General features: G+C 40.8%; 1 protein-coding gene across 8 annotated transcripts in view; it reads left to right on the forward strand.

The window, feature by feature from the left end:
- Positions 1-22,235, forward strand: part of TLE1 (TLE family member 1, transcriptional corepressor) — an 87,800-nt gene that overhangs the window by 26,930 nt on the left and 38,635 nt on the right. For 3 of the 8 annotated variants that reach the window (XM_069476344.1, XM_069476345.1, XM_069476347.1), the window contains exons 6-7: positions 760-834; positions 14,117-14,337. In XM_069476344.1, coding sequence (XP_069332445.1) covers positions 760-834; positions 14,117-14,337 — 296 coding nt within the window. Of the gene's footprint in view, positions 1-759; positions 865-14,116; positions 14,338-15,054; positions 15,072-22,235 lie in introns of all 8 variants that reach the window. The other 5 variants (XM_069476339.1, XM_069476340.1, XM_069476341.1 and 2 more) reach the window with 3 other exon arrangements.

Genomic DNA, 22,235 nt, shown 5'->3' on the forward strand with positions numbered 1-22,235 from the left:
GCCTCTTCCAGCATGACTTTTGTTTGATGTTACAGTATAGATTTGTTGGCCTTTTGAATTTAGTTGTTTGTTAGACTTCAGTGATCCAGGTCTCTGTGCTCCATTCTCATGCCTCCCAAAGTAAACCTGTGGCTTTGTTTCTGTTTGTGGGTGGAGTTGGGAGGTCTACCGGGTGAGTTTCCATCCTTTGAACTGAGGGTGGGGTCCTTCCTTTCCCCTGTGGAGGGTGAAAAGAATCAAAAGGCTGAAAGAAAGAGAGGAATTCTCAAGAGTTTCAGGAAACTGCTTGTGGGTCAAGATTTGTTGATCAGAGAAGTGATTGCAGATTTGATGTCTAAATTTTAAGTATTGAAATGGGTGCTTTAAAATTGCCATGAACTCCTGCCCAAACTTACCGTTGCAAACCCCTTCTGTGAACCAGAGTGATCTTCCAAGTCCCATTCTGTTTATTTTGTAAAGTCCCAGGTTATTATTCTTGATGTCCCTTTTGGCTTTCTGTGGTTCTGAGCCATGATTGTCAGGAGTTAGGTAGTGACTGGTGGTGTTCAGGAATACAGGGTAGCACCACTCTGTTTTCTTTCTCCTGGTGTTCTGTGAAATAATGTGAAAAGTTTCTCAACCTTTCATCAGAGGTTGAGAAACTATGTATTTAAACCTTTGTACTTCAACCTGCTTTGCATTTGTTGTTGTGATGTTCTTAGAATGTACAACGAAGGTCTCGGCTGTTGTTAACAACTTTTCTTCTCCTTATTTTCAAAGCATCAACAACAAGTGGCCCAGGCTGTCGAACGTGCCAAGCAGGTGACCATGGCAGAGCTGAATGCCATCATCGGGGTACGTGGCCTACCAGGTCTACCTCCTACAGTGTGTATAACCAGCTTTCATTTCTTATTAATTTGATGGCTTAATATATATATATACAGATACAATTTTGTGTAGCTTAACGTTGACCTATTTGATAAGGGCGGAGGGATCGGGTTGTGCTGAGTTGTGTAGAGGAAGAGGGCTTAGCATAAGAAAGTTGAAAGAAGCATTTTAGGAGGGGAAGAAAGATAAATATACTTTTAATTAGTTGATTTAAAATTTTTTTTTTTAAAGAGATGTGTTCTCACCATGTTGCCCAGACTGGCTTTGAACTACTGGGCTCAAGCGATTCCTGCCCCCCCCCCCCCCCCCCGCCCCAGCCCTCCCGAGGAGCTGGGACTACAGGTGCATGCCAGTGTGCCAGGCCCTAAATCTACTTTTAAATGGGAAAATAAATGCAGTTTGTCCTTGTGTCACCTAAACCACCCTTGCTCCATTAGTCAAGTAAAAGCTTTAGGTTAGAGTTTTAAATACTTTCCTTACCTCTGTCTTGTAACGTTAGATCACAGTGAGGTCAAGACAGGCCTCTGAATTATCATTTCATTTAGTGATCTTTGCTTTTGCCTTTTGCTTTCTAGTGTATTCGAACCCATATGACTGTTTGCTCTTTCTCTTTCTTGTGCCTCTTTCATGAATTTTTCAGTGGCACACCAATGAAAAGAGCGCTCTCTTGCTGAGGAAGAGGTGTCGATTGTCTGCCCTGGTGCTCTCTAGCCTTTCACCGGGGCTCTTGCTCTCCTCTGTTGAGTTCAGTCAGTGCTCTGTGCTGGTGACTGGTTATCAATCACAAGTCATTTGCTCTGCATTAGGGGACCCGGTGAACCGTGCATGTGAGTTCATTCCCCCACCCCCACCGCCGCAGGACCCGGGATGGTTCTCATGTGTTCTGCCCCTTCCAGACCAAGTGAAAAAAGTAGCTGAAACAAGGGACCGTCCTTTCTGATTTTATTCATATGTGAGTGCCTTGAGCAGATTCAAATCACTCATTTATCAATTTATGTTAATTGCTTGTGAGAAGATGCCCTGCTGGTCTTTATAGTTCCCTCAGACACTTTGTAATGATAATTAGACATGCTGCTGTACGGATTAAGAGTGCCATAGTCCAATGATGGCCACAGACAATGGAACCAGTTAATCCATCAGGGCTTAAAATTACATCCCAACTGGAGATGGAGAAAAAACATAAGAGCCAAGGAGGATTAAAGAATGAGCCTCAGCTTGAAAACTCTCCTTTCATCAGTTTCTCAATTGCAGATCTGCAGTTGGGTTGTCTGTGGTAAGCTATTGGCAGTCAATTAGGTGAAATAAACTGGGAGGGTGACCTTCATTTCCTTTTAATAGCTTTTTCCTCCCTGAAATGGGGAGCTTCAGTGGATTTTCAGCTTAAATTTTATTCAAGCTGCTTTATTACACTTGACAGCTTAGCTCTGCATAAACAATTCTCCCTCCTCTTCCCCCTCAGATCCAGGCATTGCCTTTCTCCCCCTCCAGTATCACATTTTTGACTGTTACTTAGTGGGCTCTCTAATCACATTCAACAAAAAACACAATTACATCTGCATTTGTCTGCTGCCTTCTGTACCTTTTTCTTGTGTAATGAATTGCTTTATTTCAGAGATCAAATCAAATATTCACTGGTACTTTCACATGTACCGTGTTTGATTAGCAAAGACTAATAGTGAATTGTACTTGTAGCTCCAGCACAGAATTTTTTCACCCAAATGAATGAGGATGGAAAAGCCTGTTTTGATTAAAAGAAAACATATGCAAAGCAGTTCTCAAGTACCCAGTTAAACTTTGTGGAACATGTTTGTTTTCTGATAGGCTCTCAGTTTTTACATATAATTTCTTGATGGTAAAGCGCTCATGTTTAAATTCTCTAAGGCACTGCCCAGCCCTTGTCAGTCTCCTTCTTTGGACCCACACTTTGGAAAGGAGGAAATTGCATTAACCAGATGTTTATAAGTAATATCCATTTTAAGCTAAATCAGAAAATAAAAATAGTGGTTGTTTTAGAAGGGCAGATGAATCTCTAATTTTATGAATGGCTTTAGTCTAGGAAAAATGTTGAGATTATAAAGGCAGATTAGCTCTGGAGAGTGTGGCAACAGTCACCCAAATTGGCGAACTGGGCCCACCGTGCGACTTACGCCCATTGCATGTCTTCACCGTACTGGCATGTGCGGTTCTTGTCATTGTAATTTTTGGATCAGTATATTAATGTATGTCAGAAGGCTCTTTTCAAGTCCGTAGTGATCAATAATTATCCCGCACCATAAGTTTCATGCTCTGGCATATGCTTGATTTTTGCTTGAAAGGAATTGTGTGCGTCCTGGAAAATCGAAGTAGCATAAAATTGGGTTGACAATTCAGTGGACCTTTGCACCCCTTCATTGAACATGCAGTGTGTCAACCTGTCTCCCCAGAGGGGAGGAGGTACCGGGAGACTGTCTGTTCCTACAAGCAGCAGCTGCTCGCAGAGTAAATGCAGCCTGGTTTGATAGCAGCTGTCAGTATTGTTCAGGGACCGACTTAGGGTAGAGAACAATGGGAGAGGCCACGCACTTAGTCTGCATCGACTTTCAGGCTAAGAAAAGAAATAGTAATTTAACGGTTTAGACATCTATTACAAGTGTGAAAGATCATGAAAGAGTACCCTTTAAAATGCAAATGAGCCGAAACACTCATTCCCTTTAAGGTACAATCAAGGAGCTTACTGCTTGCTTGACAGGGCTGAAGATATTTCTCTTTAGCAAACCTGGAAAAAGTAAATCTTCTCAAGGACATGAGCTTTCTAGATAAGCTCAAGGTGTGTCCTGGGCCTGTGGGTGCTCTTTGAGGAGGAAGAAAGGGTTATATTTTTTCCATCCTTGTCGAGTGGGGTAATGGTGCCCATTTCTCACTAGCATAGAAACTGTAGTTCTCATATCTGACATAAAATACTGAATTTTAATTATTTCCTACCACAGCACCTGGCTTCTATGTAAGACATAGAGTACTGTTTGATATTTGGAGAAACTATTGAAATATTTTTGTTTGACCTTTTTTTTTTTTTTTAATAGCTTTTTGACTGATAGCAAATTTGATGACTGACAGAACAATATCTGCAACCCTACGTTTTGAATTCTGCTTCTCACCAGCTCTTTTGCTATTAAATGTGTTGTATTCTTATAACAATTAAAAAGATAATTAATAGTGCAGACATCTTAATAGGCACTGGGTTTATTTGGTTTGACACACAGCTCACTTAGGTGTCGGAAAACAAGTTGCATTGTGGAACTTACTCATTTGAGACCTTGAGTTTTTAGATCAGGATTGACTTTACACTTTAAGCAACATTTCTTGAAAAGTCTTTTTTTTTTTAATTTGGAATTCTCTTAAGAATGACCAAACCAAAACTGGTCGTTAAATGTTGTAACATCTTATCTGTGGAATGGCTACCTGAACATAGAATTAAGTGAGACTCGTCAAGACTGTTCCCCACTTTATTATTTGGGGAGTTTGAAACTAAAGTTCTCTTCTCCTCTCTCTGATAGATACTAAGTAATTGATTTTAGTTGAGATTGGGATTCCAAATAATTGGTTTATCAGGTTTATACTGCAAATAATTAATATATATCTCATATCTATATCCCTATATAGCTATAGATAGAAATTTATATACACAGAGATTTGTTTTTCTCAATTGATATATAATTTTTATGTAGGGAAATACACACATCTTAAATGTACAGCGTGATATTTGACACCTGCGTACACCCCGGAACCCGCACTCCACAAGACGCAGGTGGATTCCGTCACCCCCAGCAAGTTCCCTCATGCTTCTTTTCAGTCACTTTCCCCCCACTCCCTGAGGGATGGTTGCTTTTTGAGTGGATAGTTTTTAAAAAAAAAAAAAAAAATCAGTTGAGTGAAATTTTCTTTTTTGGAGAAAACAATTGCATAGGTGTATTTATTATTTCTAACCACCTGTTGCCCAACTTCATGGTGTTTGTGGTAATCTATACAAGAGCATTTGTACTGCGTTACCTTGGACAATGCCTAGGATCAGATGGACTTGGGTAGGACACTTGGCTGCCATTTATCAGCTTTGTGACTGCATACAGTCAGTTAATCTCTATCAGTGTCCCCATCTGTAAATGGTAATGCCGTCTACCGGCACAGCTTTTGTGGGGATAAGACCTTGGCTGACAGCCTTCACTGAGCATGTGGTCCTGACTCCATACCCTGCAGTTTTTGTCTGCCTGGTTTCTTTACAGACCTGTAGCAGATCTTTGGGTCCAGTTGGCCAAGCCCTTGTGGGAGTGGTTGGCCTAAACAACAGGTCAGCTTCTCCTTTGTCTTTTCTAGTGGTTACATGGATGTGGGTGTTTAAGATTAAACCCAACCAGATGCTCTGCTCCTGCCATTAAGTTGTCGTGCATGAATGACTTTTAATAAGGACACAGCAGTGGAAAAGTACTGCCTTTTAGCTTGTGATGCATAAACTTAAAAGTTCAAAACTGAACAGAAAAAGTTAAGTTTTGGAAACAGACGGAGACTGAGTTTAGAGCAAAAATGGGAGGACAGAACATCATTCTTTACTTAACATAAAGAAGGCAGACAATTGTCTTTGCTGACACTGAGAGGTTACAGGGATCATTGTAGTAAAGTTGGGAGGAAAGAAAGAAGAGATGGCCAGGTGACCGGTGGAGATTGTGCTACCCATCCACAAAATGCCCCATTTCTGGTAGTGGCCTTAGTACAGACTCTTTGAGCAGTTTTCCATAGTAATGCCTGTGAACTTTAGGAGCTCAAGAAATTTAGCGTTAATCTAGGCAAGCTTGTTTTCCTTTCTCACTTACTTGTATGTAGTCTAAATTGTTTTTTATGAATATAACATCTGTCAGGGCTCATGCAACTCCAGATTATTGGTCAGATTTGTAGATTCCTGCTCCATAGACATAGATTTATAATTCTCTGTACTTTAACACAACTTAGTATGAAATAAAAGTCTAGGGAATTTTATGATGTCTGTCTGTGTATGTTTGTGTAGGAGGTGGCTGTGAATACAAACTGCTGATGTGTCTGTAGAAGGAGCCTTTCTGTCTCTAAGAGATTGAGTTGTAGACCTAAAGGACTCTCCACTGTTGCATGAGATGATTGGTTTAAGGATTAGCAAAATGTTGGATTATTTTTCTCCTTTGGCTATAGCTGTCAGCTATCTATGGGATTGTAGTGTGTGAAGTTTAAGAGGATGAAGTTAGCCTCTTATTCTTATGAGTATGCAGTTAATCCCTGGAAAGCCCATCAGTAACCCAGCTGTAGGTTTCTTTATAAAACAAATTTGCCCTGGGAGAATAATGTGTATCCTGCTACCAAGAGGAGAAGACTAAATAGCTACAACAAACATGGATCTTCTGGCTCTGCTAACTTATTTAGTGACATACCCTTTACTTAAATTGCAATAGTCTAGCCCTTTTATTAAATTTCGAAAGAGAAGGAGCAATATTGCAAGGAAATGTTTTATGCATCCTTTTTTTCCTTTGGTTATATTTGGGGTTTTTTTAAACTGAGAGTACAACTAGGCTTCTGACAAATGCAGAGTTGGCCTCAATGTCTGGGTTCTTCTGGATAATCATGCTTTTTAGTGATTAGATGAATCACTGAAGCATTATTTACTTTTTAATTTTCCCACATATTTTCATATGATTTTTACTTCATTCTTTGGAACAAGGCATTATTTATACCTCTTTTTTTCAGAGGGAGAAAAAAAGCTCCAGAGAGCAGATTTTACCCCATTTTAGGAGTTATATTTCTGTGTTTATTTTCTAAAATTGTGATGTGATATACATATCATCAAATGCACTCTGTCAAAGAATACAATTTGTTGGTTTTTAGCATATTCACAAAGTTGTACAGCCATCACTATTCCCTAATTCTAGAACATTTTTATAACTTCCATAAACAAGCTCTGTATTCATTACTGTTCATTCTCCACGCTTCCTCTCTGGTCACTCCCAGTCTGCTTTCCATCTCTGGATTTACCTATTCTGTACATTTCTTATAAATGCAATCACATAATATGCAGCCTTGTGGTCTGGCTTCTTTTACTTAGCATGTTTATCCATGTTGTAGCATACACCAGTACTTTAGTCCTTTTTATTGACAAATAATATTCCATTCATCAATATACCACATTTGTTTATCCATTCATAAGTTGATGGATATTTAGGTAGTTTCCACTTATTAGCTATTATGAATAATGCTGCTGTGTACACTTGTGTACAAGTTTTTGTGCAGATATATTTTCTTTTCTCTCGGCTCTATACCTGAGAGTAGAATTGCTGGGTCGTATGGTAAGTTTATATTCAACTTTCTCAGCAACTGCTAACCTGTTTTCCACAGTGGTTGCACCATTTTACATTCCTGCAGCAGTATATGAGAATTCCGGTTTCTCTACATCATCTCCAGCAATTACTGTCCATCCTGGTGGGTGTGAAGCACTGTCTCCATCTCACAGGTGTTGACTCTTAGTCCTGGTGCCTGCCTGTGTACATGCCATCAATTTTGCTTTCATGTGTCTTTTTCTCTTATTTTCTCAGTTTTATTGGAGTATCATTGACAAATAGAAATTGTATATAAGGGGTACAACATATGCATTGGGAAATGATTACCATGATCAAACTAATTAACATATCCGTCACCTCACATAGCATATCACCTCACGTATTTACCCTTTGTGTGTGTACATGTGTGGTGAGAACACTTCAAGATCTGCCCTCTTAGCAAATTTCAAGTATACAGTTAAGTATTATTACAATTTTTTTTTTTTTTTTTTTAAGAGACACAGTATTGCTCTGTTGCCCAGGCTGAAATGCAGTGGTCCTATCCTAGTTAGATCTCCAGAACTTACCTTGCTTAACTGAAACTTTGTACCCTTTGACTAACATCGCATCCCCCCACCCCCACCTTGCTACTCTCTGCTTCTATGAGTCGTACTCTTTTAGATTCCACATATAAGTGAGATCATTCAGTATTTGTCTTTCCGATTTCAGTTAGCATAACATTCTCCAGGTTCATGCACATTGTCACTTACAAATGGCAGAATTTCCTTCTTTTTAAAGGCTAAATAGTATTCCATGTGTATCTGTACACCACAGTGTCTGTACATCCATCCATCAACAGACATTTAGGTTGTTTCCATCTCTTGGCTATAGTGAATAATGCTGCGGTGAGCAGGAGTATCTCTTCAACATATTAATTTCATTTCCTTTGGATATATACCCACAGGTAGAATTGCTGGGTCATATTCAGGTTGAGTATCCAAAATCCAAAATGCTCCAAAAATCTGAAACTTTCTGAGTGTCAACATGACAATTTCGGATTTTTGGATTAGGGATGCTTAACTAGTAAGTATGATGCAAATATTCCAAAATCCAAAAAAATTTGATATTCGAAACACTTCTGGTCCCAAACATTTCAGAAAAGGGATACTCAACCTATAGATCTATTTTTAACTTTTTGAGGAACCTCCATACTCTTTTTCCATAACGGCCGTACCAATTTACCTTCCTAACAACAGGGTACAAAAGTTCTCTTTTTTCCACACCCTCGCCAACACGCATTATCACTTGTCTTTTTGATAGTAGTCATCTTAACAGGTATAAGGTGACGTTTCATTGTGTTTTTGGTTTTCGTTTCCTTGATGATTAATGACATTGAGAATTTTTTCGTGTACCTATTAATCATTTATATGTCTTCCTTGGAGAACTGTCTGTTTAGGTCCTTTGTCCATTTATTAATTTGGGTTATTTTATTTTATTTGCTATTGAGTTCTTTATATATTTTGGATATGCGCTCCTTATTAGATGCTGTTTGCAAATATTTTTTCCCATTCCTAGGTTGCCCATGTGTCATTTTCTTTGCACTCCTACATTGAGATGGGGTCTTTCAGTGATTTTATTTTATTTTATTTTTATTATCTTCAAGTAGCTGGAGAATTCTTGGCCCCAGTAAGCAGTTTTTACCTGTTTATCACCCTTGCCCCTCTTCATGCGAGAGGCCATTCACATAATGGGAGGTTTTCGGATAACTCCTCTAGTAGTATCCTTGATGTTTCTGCTGCCAGATGGCTCTTTCCCACTTGTTTACATAGCATACCAATTTTCGTTTTTCTGCAGTCTCCCAAGATAAGAACTGACTGTTATAAAAAACAGGGAAACAGCAGAAATCAAGGAAGGGCTATTTGGAGAGAACTGTCAATAAATGCTGTGTTTCACATTTTTGTCCCCTTTTAAAAGTGTTTAAATACCAAGTACTACAAATGTCACTCACTGTCCCTCTTAGCATTAGAGATGCCATTTAGAGGCATGGTTTTAGTTTGGATTGGGTTAAGTTTGTGATTTTCATGACATGGTTCTTTGTTTTTTTTTTTACCTAGTTTCTTTTGGGGTTATAAAGTGGATTAAATTTCATAAATTAAAGTTGATTTAGTGGTTGGTAGTGGGGAGCTTGGCATCTAGTGAGTAAAAAGTGGGTACAGGCAGCGCTATGGTAATAGACCATGTGCTACACCTGTGTTTTAGAAACAAAACTGTAGAAAATCACTGCACCATTGCCTTAAAGCTCTGAATGTAAACAGCACAGTTTCATTCTAGTAACATAATTGACCCAGGCTACACTAAGTAAAATGTGAATTAAAATTCTAAATGCATGGCTGTTGTTAGACATGGTTGAGGTTACTTTATTCCTTGTGGGTTTTCGGTATCATTAACTCAGGGTTTGGTGTTTGTTTCATTTGTCTCAGTCTTACCCTATTCAAATTATTCTGGTTAGAGCAAGTGCATTTATCTCGTTATTCCCAAACCTGAACCTTTCCATAATTCCCTTTGAGGGACCAGAACACCAATATGTGAAAGTTCCCAGGGTGGAGCCTTCCCAAGTTGTTTTGTAAAATATGAGGCATTCTGTTTGTTTTAAATTTCAAATTGTTAGTGGAATCAGCTTTGGAAGACAGATGTTCATTTTTTGAGTTATGACAGGATATTTTGGATGGTGATGAAGGGACAGTGAATGCTTGAATGTTGAAAGTATTTTTATTTTTTAAACAATAATTTGGCAAGTCACTTGGCATATAAGAACATGAATTCTAATGTAATAGGACAGAATTTGAGCTTAGATCTAGATGAGAGTTCGTCAGCCTCAGCACTGCTGACATCTTGGCCTCAATGATTCTCTAGTGGGGGCTGTCCTGTGCATTGTAGGATATTTAACAGCATCCTTGGCCTCTACTCCCTAGGTGCCAGTAGCCCCATCCCCCTTTCCTCTCAGTGTGACAACCATGAATATCTCTAGACAGTGCCAAATGTCCCCAGGGCAGGGAGGGGCAGGGTGTCAAAATCGGCTCTTTGAGAACCAGGGGTCTATATTGACTGCCCGAGAAACCAGCTGTATTGTTGAAAACCACCATCGCTTATCAAAAACGCCTTTTCTAATAGCTTTACAAACTGTTTTGCTTGTATGTTCTGTGCTATAAAAATCTGCAAGCATTAACTTTTAAAAAAGTTTCCTCATTACCCTAAACTAATGGCTAGGTGGAAGGATAAATTTCCCCACCCTTGCTGTCAGGTTGAAAAACATCTTGTAGTTTTCCAAACCTGATAAGTGCTCATTTGGGTCACAGAGGACAGATGCATGTAAATCCCCCTACTTGACAGAGCCATTGAGTTTTTGGCTGTGTGGCAATGTCAGTATCACTTTTGTCCTAAAATGTATTCTTTAAGTAGTATTGCTGCTTTTCTCTCTTGGTGAAGGTGATGGGTACCAGCTTGTATCAGGTACGTCTTGTTGGGAGAAAATGTTCTTGCAAGGACAGATGGGACAGGTGTGGGCAGCCGTTTTGGAGTCAGCTGTTTTACTCTTCTAGATATGAGCCTTCTATTCATTTACATAAATGTTTTATCTTAGAAGTGACACCTTTTATTTGTAATATTGAGCATCGACTTCTGAAAACAGCCAGAGCCTTCTCTGTTTAGTCTTGATTCTTTGTTATGGGCTTCCTTGGAAGAGAGCTGCGAGCAAGTGATATCCTGTTTTCTCAGATGCAGGGACAGGCAGTGAGAAGTGGGGACAAGAGAGATGGCACTTGTGCAGTGTAAGAATAAACTCCCACCCATCACTGCGTTAAGGCCTGATGGTGAGGGTGGATTTGTGTCTGGGCATGCGGTGTTGCAAGCTCTCCAGAGCGTCTTGTCGGCTAGGCGTGGACGGAAACGTGAAGTCTCCAGTGGAGAACCAGATGGGGGGCCCTCTTCCTTTCCTCTTCCCATGTGTTTGGGAACATGATGGGATGCTGGGTTTACAGGAGGAACGATGGTCTAGGAAACAAAAGGCTTGTAGCTCTCATCCTGGCGCTGAGCCCCAGGCCGGCCGCTTAGCTTCCAGCCAGTCTCACCTGTGAAACGGGGGCCGTGCCCAGCTCAGCCCGACAGTGGACGTGCAGATACTGTCTAGGAGCACTGCTGGCAGGAACAAAAGTGGAACGTGAGGTATGTCCACGTTGCCTGGAACCGCAGCATCTTCACCAGTGGTGAGCCGTCCCGGTGCTGCTTACTCCTCCTTTCAGTTTGACAGGATTGTGCTTTAGAAAAAAAAAAGAAAAAGCAGCAGCTCTTGTCATGCCTGAGCTAAGGATGGAAGAACCCAGTTACCTCTAATAGCAGACAGTGATGTCTTCAAGGGGCCCGGGAAGCTGAGCAGGGTAGAAGTGGGAGTTACCCATGGCCAGTTAGGCTGTTGAATGTCCCTGTCCCTAGTTACTGGCCTAACTGTTGGTTTTGACTGCATAGCTCTACTTCACAGCTGTGGCGAAGCCCCCTTATTACATAAGTTAGCCCCTCTTTTCAATGATCTATCAGAGTCTGTTTTGTCCAGTTCATCTTTCTGAAAGCTGATTTGGATTTTTATTGGGGGGGGGGATCTTTGTTTTCTTTTTGTATATACAAATACTACCTGGAATATGTGTTTGCTGTGACATAAAATCCCACCTCCGAAGTCTTCTTCTGGGGACGCTGTTCTGGATTTGGGGGGGAGTGAGGGAAGCAGAGAGGGGCGAGAGGTGGTGTCCTCCACCCTGTAGTTAGATTCCTTCCCCTCTGCTTAGCCTCTCTCATCTTCTTTTAATTAGAGCCGTGCTTAATTACCCCACTGCACTTGCTTGTGTATGCATCATTGCATTTCCCCCCCAGAAGCCGGACATAGCTCTTACTCTCCGAGTAATGATGGTAATTGCTGGTAGGGCAGACCTGTTCCTCATCCTTCTCCGAGCACATTTCTCATGGCAGGTGTCTAGTTCCTAATTAAGTGCTAATGAGCACGCCTAGTGGACCGTGATGCTGCTGCAAGCTTCTTCAGTTTTATGTCTCACTATTGCCAAGCTCTTAAAAGGTGACAGAGCAAGAATTAGTGTCTTTGGGATGACAGGAAGGTGATTTTATGCGTAAAGAAATTGTTATTATGATCTCAAGTGGTGAATGAGTAGTTTATAAATACTTTCCAAGAATACTGCGAACGCTGCCGGCTCTGACCTCGCCCTCGGTTCCACTTTCCATCTCATTAGAATTATGCTAGCTTTGGAAGAAGGAACGGAAGTCTAAAAAGGTTGGCTCCTAAAGATTTTTTTTTTTAAGTTGCTAGAAGTGCTTGAAAATTTATTGTAAAGTTACCTTAGACACCCAATTTCTGATTTTAAGGTGCTGTTTTCTCTTATGCTTGAGGCTGAGAAGTGTGTTTGGGATTCCATTAAAAATCAGTGGGCTGGGTGGGAATTACTGAAGGTCTGGTGTGAAGATTTAATATATTCCGTGCACGCAAGGGGGTAATAAATAAAACGAGTAATTGAGTCCCAGGGAAGTGAGCACAAATCAGAATCTGAAGAATTTTCTAACAGAAGTTGAGCTTTAATCGTTTTCACAGTCTCATCGAAAACGAGTTTTATGTCGGACAGCCGAAATGTGGCCAGATTCATGGGGCAGGGGCCATTTCTTGGGTATTTTCTCATTTCATACAACATGCTTTTAAATTTATATGAGAGCAATGATACTGTTTAATGCAAACAGACTTAGAACTTCTAGAATGAGTGATGGAGGCAAGCGGTGTAGTGGAAAGGGCATGTGGGACGGGGCCGTGGGTCACTGTGGCTGGAGTCCCACACAGCTGGGACTTTTCAGCGCTTTCCTTGTTAAGGATCTTGACCTCTCTGGGTCTCATTGTTTTCACTGGTGACTCAGAAGGTGGGGAGGTGAGTTTGAGGTGTCGGTCTTAGGAGAAAGACCAGAGATAAGGCCATGTTGTCCCTAAAGTTTCTTCCAGCTGTCTCCAGCCTGGCCTGGCCCCCTGAGACCCTCCGCCCTGTATGTGGTGGTGCAGTAAAGAGAGCAGCTTGTAAGGGTCCTTCCTGCACTGGCCGCAGTTCTTCCCACCTTGGGGGAGAGCCCCAGCCAGCTACTCAATGCCTTTGAGCCCTTGCTCTTCTGGGGAAGTGGGAACATCAATAATTCCTTGCAGTTCTGAGAGGGCTTCGTAAGTGCCTGGGTGGTACCTAAGAGACACCCGGATGCTCGTTCTTCCTTTCTGAATCCTGTTCATTAAAAACACTATTTTGGTTTTGTCTCATACCATTGTGATAATGTAAGAATGCGGTGGTAAAATAGAGTCGCCTGGTAACTGGGGACTAGTTGGGAGTGTGGTTACTGCACTGTGGGATGCGTATCACCTCTTCCTCCACCCTCCACCCTCCACCCTCCCCCGCCCCCATTTTAACCTCTCTGAATCAGGATGAGTTTTAAAATCTGTGGCACCTTAGATTCAATGACAATACTGGATTTCATCCCCGGAGGCACTTAGAGATGGAATTAACTCAGCGTGCTTACGAATGTAGCCAGCCTTGCCACGCTCTCAGGGGGCGAGTTATACCAGAAAGTGACAGTGTAGATGTGAGGATTATATTTCGGGAAGGTGGAGAGAGATAACTGTGAGTAGGTGAAAGCTTTTGATGAACCCAAAGCACTAATTGCATTTTTTCCCCTTTCCTCCATGTTTCTCTCTTCGTTCCCTTCGTGTGTATGTCACTCCTCCTGTTGTGTGTCCTCCGTCTTCTGTCCTGTCTGGATTCTGCCTCCACCACCATCACCGCTGCCGCCACCACCACCACTTCCTCCTCTTTTCCCTCCTCCTCCTCTTCCTTTACCTCCTCTCTCACCACCACCAACAGCAGCAGCAGTTGCAAGCCCAGCATCTTTCTCACGGCCACGGACCGCCGGTACCCCTAACGCCTCACCCTTCGGGACTTCAGCCTCCTGGAATCCCGCCCCTCGGGGGCAGCGCCGGCCTTCTCGCGCTGTCTAGTGCTCTGAGTGGGCAGTCTCACTTGGCAATAAAAGATGACAAGAAGCACCACGATGCAGAGCACCACAGAGGTGAGAGGCCGGGCAAGCCAGATTAGGACTTTGTCCTCATACTCATTCAGTGCTGCAAACTTGTGTGCATCGCTAAAGAAAGCCCCAACCTATACAGAGAGCAAACAATGAGATAAGAGGAACTGTCACAGAGATTTCCACTGAAACACAGGTCACCCCGGAAGTTTGCAGGGTTTGCCCTGGGCATCTGTAAATTTCCCGATCTCGTTAGATGGCAGGCATCTTGACATCTTGGCAACTGCCTAGTTAATGCCAGTGGCCTGTACGATATTATGGAAAACTGTTAACTGCTTAATTGGGTAATTTTCAAAGAAAGTAATGTTGTTAAATGGGGCGAAATAAGAAGTTAAATTTGAAAGTGAATGTGTTCAAATGAAAGGTTTGATAATTGCATCTGTTACTACTTAGTTTCATAGGCTTTAATTCTAGTATGCATTAAATATTGGGCAAAATTGCACTTGACTAATTTTTTGAAGAAAAGTAATTTATTCTGTCAAGAAATAAAAAAAATAGGCTTTGTGTATGGTTAAACTGTAAATCTTATGTTTACAAAATACTGTAATTTTCAGGAAATCACTGTATTAGGAATGTGCAATGACTTATATAAATAAAAGCCATTTTTAAAACTGTTTGGGGCTTGTGTTCTAATTATTCCCCCCTTTTTTTTATTTCTGTTCTTGCCTCTGTGTCTGAACGGGCATGTCTGTGCGTTTCTTGGTAACCTCGGGAGCAGACAGAGAGCCGGGCACAGTAAGTACAACCGCCTGCTGCACACGAACACTGCCCCCTTCTACCAGTGCGTCCCCACGCTGCCTTTCTTTAAACACGGGCACAGACAGACACACATACTCTCCCTGTCTCTCTCAGTGACCTGGTTTTTTGCATATACTTTTTCTTTCTTTAAAAATATTTTTTTCTCATATGACTGTGTGCCCCTTTCTTGTCTTTTTGATAAAAGTTGCATCAGAGGAGAGGGGCATGATTTGGAGGCAAAGCTGTTTGCTGTGATTCGTCACTTGGAAATAAACTGTGTGCCCCAGACCCACTTTAAAAATGTTGATTGTTGCATTCCAAGTCCTGGTTGCCTGTAGTTTAAAAGGATATTCACTTTTATATCTTAAATCCATTTTACAGGCAAGAGATCACAATCCGTATGTGAAGTTGGTTAGTAATGTATTATTTCTACTTAAACCATTCATTATCCTCTGCAAATGCATCTTAGTTGTTAGGTTTCCATTTCTAGTTTTCTTTGTGTAATTGTCCTTGGAGTGTGAACTTGAACTTAAATTTTATTTTAGACCTAAGAACTGAGCATATGAGTAAGCTCTTAAAGACAAGGAAATTCAGCAGACGGGGCTGTACGGAGTTCATCTTGTCATCAGCCTAAATCATACCTGTTCTACAAGATGCACATTTGATTTGTACTTGCATTTGCCAGTTAGCTATGGGGAGACCTGTGTCTAAAATGCATCTCTTAAATGTTATGGAACAAATAGAATTTGGCCCCTTTTCATCTAGGATAGCCTATGGGTTTTGCCTCTTTTCCTTCTTTTTGAACATAGTATTTTGACCATGTTTAATATGGGGAAAAATGGGATACTGCACTTTTCAATCATTCTGGTAACTTTTTGGTTATGAGTTTGAGGGGGAAGATATGTAAATCTTTTTAGTTTGAAAAGCTGAGGGTTTTTTTCCCTCTTCTGTTTAGTGGTTACTTTAAAAATTCCCTTGAGACAGATCTTGGTATACTTCATGTGTCAGGATGCAGATGGAGGAGTGGGTAATGGTTACAGGAAGGGGTAGCTAGGTTTTAAATTCTCCTGCTGTAAGTTTTCTCTGGAAAATGTTGTGAGGGGATGAGGGGGTTACAAAACAATTACAGCTAGGAAATAAAATGATGCACAAAGTACAAATTTAAGCAAGCTGGCTTTGCTTTATGGAGGTGACTGCTTTGCTGTTTCAGTGTTCCCATCGATGGTCATCTTTTCTGCTGTGTTCATTCAGTAGAGTGTCAAATTGAAAAAACCTAACCCTGGACCAGAAAACAGATGGCAGAAAATATTTGGGGAAAGCCCAGGTCCTGTAGGGTGCTACATGTTTTTAATTTGTTGAACTTATTCTAGCTTTGGGACTTTATCTCTAATTTAACTTTTTCCCTTCAGTACTACTGTTTCACCCTAAATGACTGTATATTTTCATTGAGTGCCTACTATGTGTAAGGCAGTATGGGACATACATCTGTGATTAGAGGTGTGAAGGCACAAAGCAAAGCCCTTTCTTAGAGGATTGAGGCAAAGTGACAAAAATACTAGAAGACACAAGACTATAGATAGTTTCCACAAAAGTTCTACAACTTCCTGATAATCACAGTTGTGGAAGTGATACCACGTGGTATGTGCCCCTCTGAAATGCCGGGAGCATTAATGAGTCGAAGTTTGCATGCTTAAGCTATTAGAGGCGTTTTCCATACCTCTGTGTGTTTCTGAGTATGTCTAATAACCTATTTATATTTTTGACTAAAAAATGTATGCAAGTACTTAATTCATGGGTTCACTGGAGTGGGCAGAGAGAGGGTGCAGAATAGTTCTTGAGTTTCAGGCAGCTGTGGGTTATTTTTAAGTCCATAAGTTGGAGTTAGCAGCCAATGAACATTCCAGTCAAAAAGCAGTGGACTTCAGTGTAATTGGCATAGAGCCTTTTGCATATGAAATTTTTGACAATTTTAGTGATCGTTTGAGTATTTTTAGAGTATGTATGGATACTATGTTTCCTGCCTAATTATTACAGAAAACTCTTGGGTGACGATGATATAAGATGAGAAAACTATACTAATTGCAACCTAAATATTTAATTCAGTCTGTAGAGAGGAATGAAATTGTTCTCTGTCCACAAAAGTGGAATCTTGCTGTAGTCATATAAAATTAAGTAGCTCTTCAGATTTTGCATGAAATTGTGTATGAGAAGCAATGGATAATGAGAGTGGTGTGTACTTCTAGTGCCTAAAATATTATGATACTCATCAACTTAATAAAGTGGCTTCAATTATGAAGTCTAATTTTACTTGTTAGATAAAATCAGTTAATTGCTCTGTATTGCTATTGTTTTTTCACCCAGTGAGGGGTTAAGGGCAGTTGCTACAGGCAAGTGGTTTTCTTTTCTTTTTCCTTTTTTTTTTTTTCCCCTGGAAATGGGGTCTCACTCTGTCTTCTAGGCTAGAGTACAGTGGGTGATCATAGCTCGCTACAGCCTCAAACTCCTGAGCTCAAGGGATCCCCACCTCCCACCTCCCAAGTATTTGAGACTACGGGTATACACCACCATGCCAGCTAATTTTTAAATTTTTTGTACAGACAAGGTCTCTCTGTGTTGCCCAGTCTGGTCTTGAACTCCTGACCTCAAGCCCTCCTTGGCCTTCCAGAGTGCTGGGATTACAGGCGTGAGCCACCGCTCCTGGCCTAGGCCAGCAATTTTTGTGGTCTCAGGATCTTTACACCCTTGAATTAAAGTTATTAAGGATCTCAAAGAATTCTGTTTATCTGTGATTACATATTTTGATATTTACTGGATTAGAAATAATCCTAGCACTCTGGGAGGCCGAGGCAGGAGGATCACTTGAGCTCAGGAGGTCAAGACCAGCCTGAGCAACAGAGAGAGACCCTGTCTGTACAAAAAATAAAAAAAATTAGCCGGGCATGGTGGTGTGCACCTGTAGTCCCAGCTACTTGGGAGGCTGAGGCAGGAGGATCACTTGAGCCAGGGAGTTTGAGGTTGTTGTGAGCTAGGCTGACTCCATAGCCCTCTAGCCCAGGTGACAGAGTGAGACTCTATCTCCAAAAAAAAGTTAAAATTACTTAAACAGATAAAAAGCTGCTTAAGTGTTGTTATAAATAACATTAATGAAAAATAATTATTTTCCAAAATAGTGGCATTGTTCTGCATATCTGAAAATGTCTTCAATGCCTGGTTTATAAGACGATAGCTGGATTCTTACCACCTTCTACATTCAATCTGTTGTGATACATTGTTTTGGTTGAAGTATAGGAAGAAAATCTGCCCTCATGGAGATCCGTAAGGGTCTCTGAGACCCTTAGGGTATTTGGACCAAACTCTGAGAACCTCAGCCATAGAGCAGACTGAGGCTTTCTTATTGTTATTTTTTCTTGGTCTTCTTTCTATATGGAACACATTTATATCAAGTGCAGAAATCAGAGGCTCATGTAGATCCAGAGGGATTATGAGTATGTGTGGATTTTTATCTGTGAGCCTAAAACTGGTTGGTAGGTAGTTTGTATTTGTTTATTTTTAATGACAAAATTAATCAATTTGTTAGTTAAAGCTTTTGTGGTAGGAAAATAAATGTGCCTTCACATAAGCAATCTGCTTTAATATAACACCTAGACAGTGAAAGTACAGGCATGTGCTATACAGTATCATTTCTGCAACAGAGCACATGTAGGACGGTGGTCTCATAAGAGTATAATAATGTGTTTTTACTGTACCTTTTTTATGTTTAGATGTGTTTAAATACACAAATACTTACACTGTGTTACAATTGCTTACAGTATTCAGTATATTAACATGCTGTACAGGTTTGTAGCTCAGGAGCAGTAGGCCGTGTTATATAGCCCAGGTCTGCAGCAGGCTATACCGTCTAGGTTTGTGTAAGGACACTCTGTTGTTTACACAGTGACAAAATTGCTTAATGATGGATTTCTCAGAAAGTAGTCCTGTTGTTAAATGACACATGACGGTACTAAGAGCAGAGTGAAAATACGAAAGCTACTTTAAAGTTTCTTATTTCTGAAAGGGATGAATGATGATGCTAGTAACTTTTTAGAGATTTGCTTTTGCTGTGGTTTTAAAATTTTGTTTAGCTGTTATTTTTAAATGAAGATTTGACTTTTTACTGATTCAGAAAATCTGTGTGTTTTTTTTTAACCTAAGTACAGTTCTTGAGCAAAGAAATAAAATATGAAATGACCTAAGAAAGGCCATTATTGCTTCAGTAGTATTTAGTAGTAATAAAAACTTTAGATATTTCCATTAATTTTAATTTGCATTAAATTTTGGCCAAAGGGGAATATCATTTAAATACATATGCTTGAAAGACTTGGAATTAGAGAACTGACCAAAAAAAATTATATAGCTTTTAAAAACATATGCTAGAACACATACTTACCTACTTTGAGTCATTTAACAAGCGTTTTTTGAGCACTTACTATGTGCTAAGCTCTGTTAGAGACACTGTGTATACTTGCTGTCATTTTGCAATGGTTCCTTTTAATGTCACAGTTAAATATTTGTTGACTATAAAACACTGAAATACCTAACCCATGTGATCACTGTTTTGAAAAGGGAGGAGACTCTGGGGGTATCTGGGGAGACCCCAGAGCAGAGGGTATTGTGGACTTAGGCAGGGTTTATGGATGGGCTCTGCAATTGTACAAAGAGTATTGTGGGTCTGTGTTCTTTTGAATGATTTTGGGGAGAGATCATAGCTCATCAAATTCTCAAAAGGGGTTCCTGACCCAGAAAAGTCTAAGTGCCATTCATCCACCTTATCCATGATGTGGCACAGCACCGTGATTTCATCAGTGACACAATGAGATCAAGGAATCTGGTCACTTAGTAAACAGAGGTTGAGCTTAAGATCAGGTCTGAGGGACTGTGTTGTCACTCGACAACTGACTTGTCAAATCACCGGGGTTTGGGGGTTTGTATTTAGAGCCTACTTAAAGATAGCTATGACAACCATGACTTTATTTAATGGAAGGTGGGTTCTTTATTTTGTTTTTCTTCCCTGGCTGTTCACTAGTTAATTGGCAGGGGTAGGACCAAATCCTAGTTCAGAACCATCCTTAACTTCACTTTTTCTCCAAACGACAATAAACATTATAGAAGGCAAGGAAGAGAAGAGACATGAGGCTTGCTTTGGAGAATAATATTGTTGATCTTTTTCTGGGAAAAAAAATTTTTTTTTTTTTTTTTTTTTAACTATTACATTCACTCCCAGAGGCCCTTGGGGACCACGGTGGCGTGGAGGGTGGTAGAAAGAACATGTGTATTGGACAAAGGCAGACCTGAGTGGAATTCTGACTGCACAGGCAAGGTTTTTTCATCCTTTTGTACTTTCCTTGTTTCATCTATAAATGGAGACTGTAGTGGCTGCCTCGCAGGGGGAGGGTTAGGAGACCTCAGATGGGAAGGGAGCTGCCTTCAGGAACGTACCTCCCTGCTCCCATTTGCAGAGGAGCAAGACAACGATAAATGCATTATTAGTCACATCAGCGCAGTTACTTGCGGTGTTCTCTCCTTTTTAAAATACAGATTGTAGGAGGCAGTTGGGAATGAAGGCCCAGGGGCCAAGGCGGCAGTTTCTGATGATTCTCAGTATGTCTGCACCATCGAACTGATTCCAGCCTCATGATACTCAAATTAACTCGATCACTCTCGTGATACTCAAATTTCTCAAAGTAAACAGGGCCTAGGAGGAGCTGGTTTTGCCTACATGTGCCTAAATATTTATGAATTAATCTTGACATGTTAAGAGATTGCCTGGAAATAAAGGCTAAACCTGTGATGAGTCACCTAAAATTTAAATTTTTAGGCACAGTGGAAAACACTTAAGGTTTCTTAAGCAATTGCCTCAGTACGTTTCCCTTTTGGCAGAATTTAAAACTTTGTGCTTAAAAAAAAACAAATCCTCTTTGGGAAAACTGTCCTCACTGCCCTGAGTAGGATGAACCCCCGGAAGAGAGGAAAGCCAGGGTGGTTTCTAGATTGTTGGGAGGGGTGTGTACCTGGATGAGACGGAGGCGTCTATTTACTGTGGATGCAGTAACTCACTAGGTGGCTGTTGGGGCCTTTGTGCAACTGGATTAACATTCAGATTTCGTCTCACTGCGATTACTGTAAAAATAGGGCATCTTTATTCTAAAAAAACAAGAAGGTAGAGAACTTTTTTCTCTCCAAAACTAAAACTTCAGTTTGTTCTGTACTTAATGCCCATCATTGTGAGCAGGTGTTGTTTTGTTTTGTTTCCCCTTGATCTCTAGTAATTAATGTCATTTCCTCACTGGGACATAGGTAGACAGTAACCTCTGTGTCTTCGTCATTGAGGTAAGGAGACATGAATGTAAGAGCTATCAGATACCCAAATAACATCAAGTCCTGACCTAATGCCTTCTAGTTTCAGGCCCTTTTCTTGCATTAGAAAGTATCGTAGCAGGGGCTGGAGAGCAAAGAGGCACAGACGCGGCTAAGTAGCTCTTAGAAAACATGCTTTTAAATAAAGGTTTGACATACAGATTTGATTTTTGCTGTGATTGGGTCCTGAGTTGGGCAATGATAGTGTCATGAGGTCATTTAAAAATTATCTTAAAATAATTGGATTTACTGTCTGCTCCAAAGTTTTTATTTGTTTTGTCTTGCATTACTGAGAGGAGGAGGGTAGAAGGGCCAGCTGGAGATGTGGTGATGACGAAGGTATCACATGGTTTAGTGCCCTATCCAGCCCCACCACTGGCAGGCTCTGTAGTTGTCTTCTGCATGGCGACGTTCGTTTCCAGCAGTCCCCCTGACTGAGTCATTCACCTGTATTCAACAGTGCTGAGTTCCAAGATCAAGGTGCAGGAATACACTGGTTCTTCCCCATATTTTGCATTTAAACTGTATGAAGCATACAGTTTATGTGTGCCCTTCAGACCTGCTGCAACAGGCTGGGTTCTGAGATAGGATGCGGTTGCCATGGGGCACATTTTCCATGTTGTTGACAAGTGAGGATCTCTCCAGTTTTATGGGATAACAGTGCGTTCGTTGAAATGTCGAGCAGAATATGTGAATGACCAATTGGACTGCAGCAGAAAGTATGGCACAGGGTGATGGCTTAATTGGTACCAGGTGTGGATGGAGCAG

This window comes from Eulemur rufifrons, chromosome 7, assembly GCF_041146395.1.
Source record: "Eulemur rufifrons isolate Redbay chromosome 7, OSU_ERuf_1, whole genome shotgun sequence".
Classification (NCBI taxonomy): domain Eukaryota; kingdom Metazoa; phylum Chordata; class Mammalia; order Primates; family Lemuridae; genus Eulemur; species Eulemur rufifrons.